The sequence below is a fragment of the Anneissia japonica genome, unplaced genomic scaffold, assembly GCF_011630105.1.
Source record: "Anneissia japonica isolate Jap-2015-1 unplaced genomic scaffold, ASM1163010v1 scaffold1826_len1998817_cov189, whole genome shotgun sequence".
In the NCBI taxonomy this organism is placed as follows: domain Eukaryota; kingdom Metazoa; phylum Echinodermata; class Crinoidea; order Comatulida; family Comatulidae; genus Anneissia; species Anneissia japonica.
In genome coordinates, this window is record NW_022742159.1 from 1,999,421 (window position 1) to 2,008,859 (window position 9,439).

At 33.9% G+C, this 9,439-nt stretch overlaps 1 protein-coding gene across 3 annotated transcripts; it reads right to left on the reverse strand.

The window, feature by feature from the left end:
- Positions 1–1,064: 1,064 nt before the first annotated feature.
- LOC117118976 lies at positions 1,065–7,960 on the reverse strand. 3 transcript variants are annotated; one of them, XM_033263736.1, is made up of 6 exons: positions 7,928–7,960; positions 7,732–7,839; positions 7,231–7,371; positions 6,660–6,890; positions 4,401–4,418; positions 1,065–4,245 (listed from the first exon to the last, which is right to left on the reverse strand). In XM_033263736.1, the coding sequence occupies exons 1-6, from the start codon at positions 7,943–7,945 to the stop codon at positions 2,401–2,403; spliced, it is 2,361 nt and encodes a 786-aa protein (XP_033119627.1). In that variant the 5' UTR covers positions 7,946–7,960; the 3' UTR covers positions 1,065–2,400. The 3 variants fall into 3 exon arrangements, with proteins under 3 accessions (XP_033119627.1, XP_033119626.1, XP_033119625.1); XM_033263735.1 differs by lacking the exons at positions 4,401–4,418; positions 6,660–6,890; positions 7,231–7,371; positions 7,732–7,839; positions 7,928–7,960 and adding an exon at positions 5,298–6,641; XM_033263734.1 differs by lacking the exons at positions 4,401–4,418; positions 6,660–6,890; positions 7,231–7,371; positions 7,732–7,839; positions 7,928–7,960 and adding an exon at positions 5,268–6,641.
- Positions 7,961–9,439: the final 1,479 nt, after the last annotated feature.

The following is a 9,439-nucleotide window of genomic DNA, read 5'->3' on the forward strand; positions in this document are numbered from 1 at the left end:
TTTTTTAAAATTCCGGGCCATCACCTTGGTTTGGACCCCTCCGTCAGACACTCTGGACCCCTTGCCGGCAAATTTTTGGCACCACCACTGCAGTACAGTAAATGGTACACTACGATAGCCTTAAAGGCTAAAAGTACAAAAAAAAAACCAAAGTTACAAGCAATACTAAGTATGCAATACTGTACTGTACATGAATTTCCTTTACATTTAGTGGAATTTTTTTAAAATACAGTACTGGTAGTAGTTAAACAAATGAGGGCAGTGTTTAGCATGCATTCTTTGCAGAACATCAAAACCTTAAAAAACAGTTAAATTTTGACTATGATAAATGGCTACAATATCTTAACATCGACTATACAGCAAAGCATTCATAATACAACAAACACTAAAGCTCTGTCCACACTATCAAATTTTCTTTGATATATAATCTGTTGTATGCCCTTATATAGTCATGATGTGCCTATATATGGTCATGATGTGATGTCATCATGACCATATTTAGGCAGGTCACATGTTTTTTTCTGGACAGGGCTTAAAGCTGTCCACACAATCAAATTTTATGAGACCACATCACACTAATTTACATAAAATTTGATAGTGTGTGACTGAGCTTAAAGCCCTGCCTTCACTATCAAATATTATTCGACAACAAACTGTTGTATGCTCATATATAATCATGATGTGCCTATATAATATGTGGCAAAGACAAGCCAAACCAGTCACTCGTCGCAAAAATCGACTTTGAGTTATTAATACAGTGTTAGAGAGTAAAATAATAGCTATAAAATGGTAAAAAAATCATTCAAATCGGACATTTCCTTATGAAGTTACAAGCGTTTAAACATACAGCAGTTTAAAGAACAATATATGAGAAATCAGCCTTCAAAGTTTATGATTTCAGGCATTTCTCATGCAGAAACTATCATCAAATCTTTAAAAAGTGTTGCTTTCACATTGAAAATGGGGAAAATAACAGCATAGAATGATGTATAGATATGTAAAGATATAGTTTAGTGCAACTAGATTTTTAAAAAAAATTTGACATTCCAGCATGTTTTGGCCATTTTCTCTGAAACACGATTTGCGACGAGTGACTGGTTTGGCTTGTCTTTGCCACATATGGTCATGAAGTGATGTCATCATGACCATATTTAGGCATGTCACATGTTTTTGTCAAATAAAGTTTGAAAGTTTAGACAGGACTTAAGAACAGGTTGGATTGGTGCTGGTGGAGGAACAAATAAACGATAGTGCTGGTGGTTATTAACTACTACAATCTACAAAGACAATATATAGGCGGTAACAATATAACATTTACACATTGACAAGGGGTATACTATGCAAAAATGTTCATGAACAACTGATTAAATGGACACAGATGGGTCTAGGTGGTGCTGTATTTTCATAAATACAAAGCAACGAAATGTTTCTAATTGGCATCAAATAATAACAAAATTATATTTAAAAAAATTAAATTATTACAAAGAAAAAAAACCATTTTTAATGGAATATTGTTCAATTTTCTAATTGGTATCAACTAAATTATATTAAAAAAAATTAAAATACAAAAAAAGAAAATAATATTAATGGAATATTGTTCAATTTAAAAGAAAAAATATTCAAAATAATAAGGTCCAATTTAAGGAGAGAAAAAAAAAATGTGTTCAATTTAATTCACCTTATATTATTGAATACATATGATAAAACTATAAAGCTACTACTGAACAATGAAATTTTGTTATCTATATTTATGAGGTATGTAATACTGTTAATTGTATTGAAAGCGATTGAGTTGTATAGCATTAATTTTAAAATATTGAGTAATAACACTAAAAATGTCGACACTGATGTTTGTAAAAAATTTAAATCATCTTTGTACCATAGAAAATATAGAGCTGCTACTATACAGAATAAAATAAACTATCATTTTCTTTTAAACAAAAAATTGCATTTTTAAATCTAGTAACATACAGACAGGACTATTACAAAGAACTCATACATAGTCTTTATAATACAAATATATAAAGCTGCCACTGTAACAAATAAAATAAACTATATTTTTAAAACAAAAATAGCATTTTTTTAAAGCCAGCCTAGCTAGCAACACACGAACATGACTGTGTTACAAAGAACTTAAAAAGACATTTCAGCACGTATATGAATCGTATAAGGCTAAGCCACCCTATTAATACTGTCTATTCCCAGTGGCTAGCTTTTATTAATACTGTCTTCTTTATTGAAAGCTCTACAGCTGAATATGTAAACAATTAATTAATTTTCAAGAGATAGTAATAATATATTATCAAGAGATAAAATAGTATATGAATGAAAATACATTGATGTATATTTATTTGGTCCATTCACATAAATCTTAAATTTCATTTGTCTACAGTGATCATCTTAGGGGTATGTATATTCTAGCAGAGGAGGTGGGCCATCTTCTACAAGCTCAATGAGAGGAGGTGGCTCATCTGAGGTCCACATCAAATGTGTACCATCATTGCTGTCAATTGCAATGTCTAATTTTGGCACATTATCAGAGGCCTCCGGGACAAAGCTTGGAGCTGTTATCAGACATTCCAACTCTGGTAGGTCATCAAATTCACCTTCTCTCTCTCCCAACTTTTGTTGTTCTTGACACTGGATCCAATTAGTTTCATTGGAATCTTGAATTTCAAAAGAAGGTTTAGAATTTTCAAGCTGACATTCTGCTTGATCACACTGAACCTCTTCTACAGTAGCTTGACTGGCACTTAATGTCATATTTTCTGGTGCCTTCTTTGGAAATCCAGTTTGCACTGGAAATAGGTCAAATTCATCCTCATGCTCTGTTAGTTCAAACCATGACAATTTATTTGTCTTTACATCAAGAAATGAAATATCCAAGCTATCATTATCATTAGCATCTAAAGGTTGTTTTCTAGCATCATCAATATCAGAAGCAGCCCCATCAGGAAAAGATGGATGTTTACCAGTATTATCGGTGACAGCATGGAGTTTGCCGGCATCATTATCCTGAGTAGAAAGATGATAATCAGTATCATCATTGACAGCAAAAGGAAGTTTACCAGGATTATCTTCATTGACAGCTCTAGGTTGGTTGCCAGCATCAAGAACAGAAGGATGTTTACCAGCATCGTCATTACAAGCAGAAGCATGTATGGTAGCACCGTCCTCAAGAGAAACAGAATTTTTAGTATCACCAACATTGATACATAAATTAATGGTTTTAAGATCCTCAACAGTAGAAACAACTTTCTTTTCAACATCATTATTAATAGCAGAGTGTTTGCCAGTATCATCACTGGCATCAAAATTGCATTTCCCAGAATCTTCATCAACAGCAGAAAGATGTTTGCTATTGCCACTATTGACAGTAGATGGATTTTTTACACGCTCATCATTAACAGCAGAAAGGACACCATGAACAACAGGATGTTTTCCATCATCATCAGAAACATCAGAATGATCTTTGCCAGTATTATCAGGATGTATGTCAGCACTGACATTAACAGCAGAAGTATGATTGATAGCAATACCTCCGACATCAGAAGGACACTTTGCACAATCATTATCAACAGCAGAAGGATGTTTGCCATCACCAATGTCAATGGAATTATTCTGTTCATCCTCACCATTGACAGCAGGAAAACCTTTTTCAATTTTACCATTAACAGCTAAATGTTTGCTATTACCATCATTGACATCAGACAAATGTTTGCCATCAACAGCAGGGTGCATGACTGCATAAATGTCATCAGAAGGATGTTTGTCAACTTCATTATTGGAGGTGTGTGGGCCAATGTCAATATTAAATGCCAGTTCCTTTAATTGGCAAACTTCCATTTCTGGCAACACAGATGTATGTGAAGTGGTCAAAACTGGATCAACAGAACTTCCATCAATGTCAATAACTGATTGATGTTGTTTCGTCCTCCCAAAAATTTCCTCCTGTAAATTGACTAATTGCTTGCTTATGACACCACTAACCCACCTGCTGACATAGGAGTCAGAATCCTCACTGTCAGAGAAGGTTATCAAATCCTTCATCTGTTTAGGTTTGTCAGCTTTAACAGCTTCATCAGAACTATTAGCATCAGGTTGATGGTCATCAACCAAGTTGCTTATTATCTTGTCAAAAACTTCATCCATGGAACAAGCACTTGATGTATTTCTGCTCTGTGGAGTCATTGAAGACTCTTTTCCCTTTTCAATTCTGTCACATTCATTTATCATGTGGTCATCCTGGAAAAATAATTGTTGATCAAGTTATGTCATGGCACAAGAAATGAAAGATTTTTTTTATTCCTTTAACATCCACCAACAAGGTCAATAAACTGTGACTCTTTATAAGGCTTAAAGAAAAATATGAAGCTGATTAGGTGAGACTTTTTTTATACCTTGCTTAGCGAACGAACCCCCCAAGAGCAAAAAATTGTGATTTTGAATAAAAACTAAATTTTATTTTTGGCCAGTTACCACACCCTCCTCCACGAAAAAAAGAGACAGGTTATCAGACATTCCAACTCTGGTAGGTCATCAAATTCACCTTCTCTCTCTCCCAACTTTTGTTCTTCTTGACACTGGATCCAATTAGTTTCATTGGAATTTATCAATCACATTACTACACTGTTCAAATTCATTATTAACATTTTATTTTTTTGTCCAACTAGATGGTTTTGTCAAAATCATTTTGCTAAATGAGAAAACAAAATTTTATTTTTATTTTTTTCCCGCCTTCCTCTGAAAATCTTGAAAAAATAATTTCGGAAAACAAGGTATAAAAACATTCTCACCTTACTTTCAAATATTTTTACTTTATATTGAAACCTCTATCACAAGTCATTATAGTCACTGTTGTTCATAAGTGTAGAGAAACCTTTACAATGCAAAATATGTATAATAAAAAGTGACAATGAAGTATTTGTAAGACCAATTCAAATATGTTAAAGTTAAATACTGTATTTGGTTAGTCATAAACATGGTGATATGAAATTAATAGTTGGGCTAATAGGCATGAGATGGTAATGGGACAGGTTAGGTTAATAAGAGTTAGGAAATACAGGTTTGGTTTACCTATAAAGCAACATGTCCACTCATACAACTCTCAATGGAATGATGTCATTAGTCTCATTCTCCATGCATCACTATCCTGTATCACTGCATATTTTTTTTTAATGGATGTTAATTGAACAAACAATGATAGGAAAACAAACCATTAAATTAGGCAATTGTTACAGAATTGTATCTCATGAATCGAAACCAACCTCCAGCGTTGTTATGTTACTTTCTACTACCTTTCTGTATCCTTGTTTTAGCAGAGAATTGTCAGTATTCTTGCCATCTGGTGTCACTATTGGTGAAATGATTTTCTGATTGTCTCTGTGATCTTTCAGCTTCAAGCCATTATCATTCCTTTCATCTGCCAAACCCACTGTTGCTGTGCCTTCCTTGAGTTCCTTTAAGCAGACATCAATCTGACAGTCATCAGAAGAACAATACCTTGTTTCTTGGAAAACTTCCTGTTCATTTGATACAAAATCCAACAGATGACTGCTGTTAGGTGATGATGATGCAGACTCACGGCTATGCAGGTGCTCATGGTATTTTGTGATATTGTCCAATCCCCACATTAAATTTGTTTCTTCACATTTTGTTGAAGCAAACTCCAACTGATTACAACTGATAGCACCAGCCACCTTATTCACATACTGTTCATTATGCGTTAACAAATTTGAATCAGATGCATTCTCCTCACCAGCAATGGATATAATTCCAGTTGCTTCACTTTTCTGAGGAACATCACTGCAACTATATGGTTTATTTCCAGTACCAGATGTTTTATCCTCTCCTTCTCTGCTCCCTAATATCCCTAAATCTCTCAATAAGTCTGACAAACTTTGATCTTTCTCAGCTTTGATATCCTCTTTGATTTGTATTTTTTCGTCATCTGCTTGTTCCTCCTTTGAACTGAATTCTTCCTTCTTTTGCATGCCATCACTAGGCATGTCATAAAATGATTTCTCAAGCCTAATGAGTTCCACCTCATCTTGTACATCTTCCTTTATCTGCATTTTTGTGTTGCTTGCTTGTTCCTCCTTTGAAATAATGTCTCTTTCTTTCTCTTGTTTACCACCACTAGGCATGTCATAATATGATTTCGCAAGCCTAATGAGTTTCATCTCATCTTGTACATCATTCTGATCTTTGATATCTTCCTTGATTTGCATTTTTGTGTCACTTGCTTGTTCTTCCTTTGAATTAATGTCTCTTTCTTTCTCTTGTTTGCCATCACTAAACATGTCATAACATGATTTCTCAAGCTTAATGAATTTCATCTCATCTTGTACATCTTTCTGATCTTTGATATCTTCCTTGATTTGCATTTTTGTGTCACTTTCTTGTTCCTCCTTTGAATTAATGTCTCTTACTTTCTCTTGTTTGCCATCACTAGGCATGTTATAACATGATTTCTCAAACCTAATGAGTTCCATCTCATCTTGTACATCTTTCTGATCCTTGACATCTTCCTTGACTTGCACTTTTGTGTCACTTGCTTTTGTCTGTTCTTCCTTTGACTTAATGTCTCTTTCTTTCTCTTGTTTGCCATTACTAGGCATGTCATAAAATGACTTAATGAGTTCCATCTCACCTTGTACATCTTTCTGATCTGTGACATCCTCCTTGATTTGCATTTTTGTGTCATCTGCTTGTTCCTCCTTTGAATTGATGTCTTCTTTCTCTTGCTCACCATCACTAGGCATGTCATAAAATGACTTCTCAAGCCTAATGAGTTCCATCTCATCTTGTCCATCAAGGTCTGGTAATTCACATCCAACATAGGCGTTGTTCCTCACACAATAAGTTAGCATTGCTAACCATTTTGGATCCTGACAATATAAGAACAATTTACTTTTAGTAGACATTTAAATATTGTATTTCATGGCATTTGATTCAATTTGTTTTCATAAAGTTAAAGTTTGTCAACCATCTTAGGCAAGAATATTTACACCCTGTTTTTCAAACCTGGTCAAACAATAATCAGGAAGTTAAATTATCCCAAGTTTTTTAAATATTAAAAAATCTGTATCCTATGAACTGTTTCCAGGCCATTTTGTCAGACACCATTTCAGTGTCTTAAAAAAATCTTGAGCAACATATCAACAAATATTTTCCCCTGGAGCCTGGCTTTAAAAAGATCCGAAAAAGACGATAAAAAATAGTTATAACCTTGACCAGGACATTTGGATTTCCAACTATAATCAAAAGACCTTGAGCACGGGTCACAGAAACATTGAAGCGTTTCGGATTGCTAAGAAAACCAAGCTTGTGTCGAAGGTCAAATCCAATATATTCTTCACCAGACCGTACCTAAAATTAAGAGATAAAAAAGTTTAAAAAGTACATTACAACCACTGGCTAGGGTAACACTAGAGCCTTAATGTCCAGACGGGGAGCTAAGTGTTAGCAAACCATTAGCGAGCGTGAGAACACCCGATCCGTTAGCTCTAACTGTTTCTAGGAAGTGGATATGCTATTGGTTAGCGAGTGACTTTATTTCTATCATTAACCAATCAGACGTGTGCATTTCAAATTTCCTATAGGCCAGTGATTCTACTGTCATCTTCTTGATATCTGAATCAGCTGTGAGCGCGTATGTCATTAATCGGGATCCTGCTAGCCGTTAGATACACCATCAGATCTGTTCAGTATTTTATGAAGAACACTTACAGTTGAAATTATAATAACTGGTTTCTCTTGTCCTTGAAATTCTTCCACAGAGCCTACCTTCACCCCATCAATGTCAACACTCCTCAGTAAAACATGTATCTTTTCAACCTATAAGAAATTAAAATTGAGTAAAATTTTGAAAATTATATTCAAAATTTTATAGCCTAATAAAAAAAAATAGAAATGCTCCTTTTACCCTGTGAAATAAAAGCATCCTCCCCACAGTGTGATTTTGTCTCTGAAAATTGATAAGTAGTGAAATATTCATTATGCAAATGAGCAATTAGCATATTCACACCCACACCCACACACACACACACCAAAAACAACTCCATCATCCTTATTGCCATCTTCTAACTAAATTTGAAATTTTTTATTGGAAGTATGAGCAATAAGCATATTTTTGATAAATAACATTGTCTATCCATTGATACAAAATATACTTTTTGTATCTTTATGTTCAAGTTATGTTTTTGGAGGCAAAAAAATGATATTTTTTTTTTTTTAGGGATGCAAATTGTATTATAAATTAAGACCTTTCCAAAAATACCAACTAAACACGTTGTCATTTTCTGAAAGTAACCTGGACTATATCCACATCAAATCACCACCTGTTTAATCAGGTATGTCCTTACGGAAACAGGTATTAATCCAGGAATATATGAACATTCAGAGGAAAAACCCAGGATGAAGCTACGCCTCTGTTACCAGCACAATACTGTATTGGATTACCAGGGGTTCCAAGTTGGAAGAAGTCATTTCTGGGAGATCTGCAGTGGCTAATCCAGGAATTCGAAATGGGGGGGGGGGAGGCAGGGAGGGACTTTCACATGTGATGAGTAGGCCTACCTGTGGTGGGAGAGTTGGGACCTCTGGCACTACTCTTTTAATATCACCTGAAATTCACATCTTTGTTGCACAACGATCTCGCATTAGTATGAAAAAAACGGTAGGCAAGAATTAGGTATTGTGGTCAAAAATAATGGTAAGGCGATGATTGTTAGACATCTTATATTTGTAAAAATTATTATTAATTTGAGAAGCTCTCTTACAAATAAGTGTGGTAATTTTTTTATGCATGTGGTTTCAGCATGCCTTCCATGATATGTTTAAGATTACCTAACCATTTATGAGGCACTGAGACAAAATTTGCAAAATGGTTTGTATGACTATTGTAGGTTATCCAGTATTACTCATAGAAATTTAGAGCTTTTTACTTTATTGGAGAATATTGTGCCTGTCACCTAAGGCGAGACTTTTTTATACCTGGTTTCACAAACTTATTTTTTTTTTTTAAGAGGGTGGGAAAATAATAAAAATAATTTTTTTTTTCTTATTTAGCAAATAATTTTTGCCAAAAACATCCAGATAGAGAAGAAAATAAAAATAAAATGTTATTGGAGAATGTAAACAGTGTAGTAATGAGATGGTTAAATGTTTTAAAGGCAGTGGTTAGCGTTATAAAAAATTAAAAAAAACTTTTATTTTTTATGCAATTTCCCTTTTTTCATGATCATTCAAGCATGAAATTGAATTTAAATAGATCATGTGAAACTAGAAATTGCAAATTGCAAGTGAAGTGATGCGAAGTAAAACTGCATAAAATGTTCTTCGAACAAAATTATTTATGCGAGTCAAGTGAAAATAATGAATAATAAAAATATAACAAATAATATGAGACACGACCCATTGTCTATATTAGAACAGT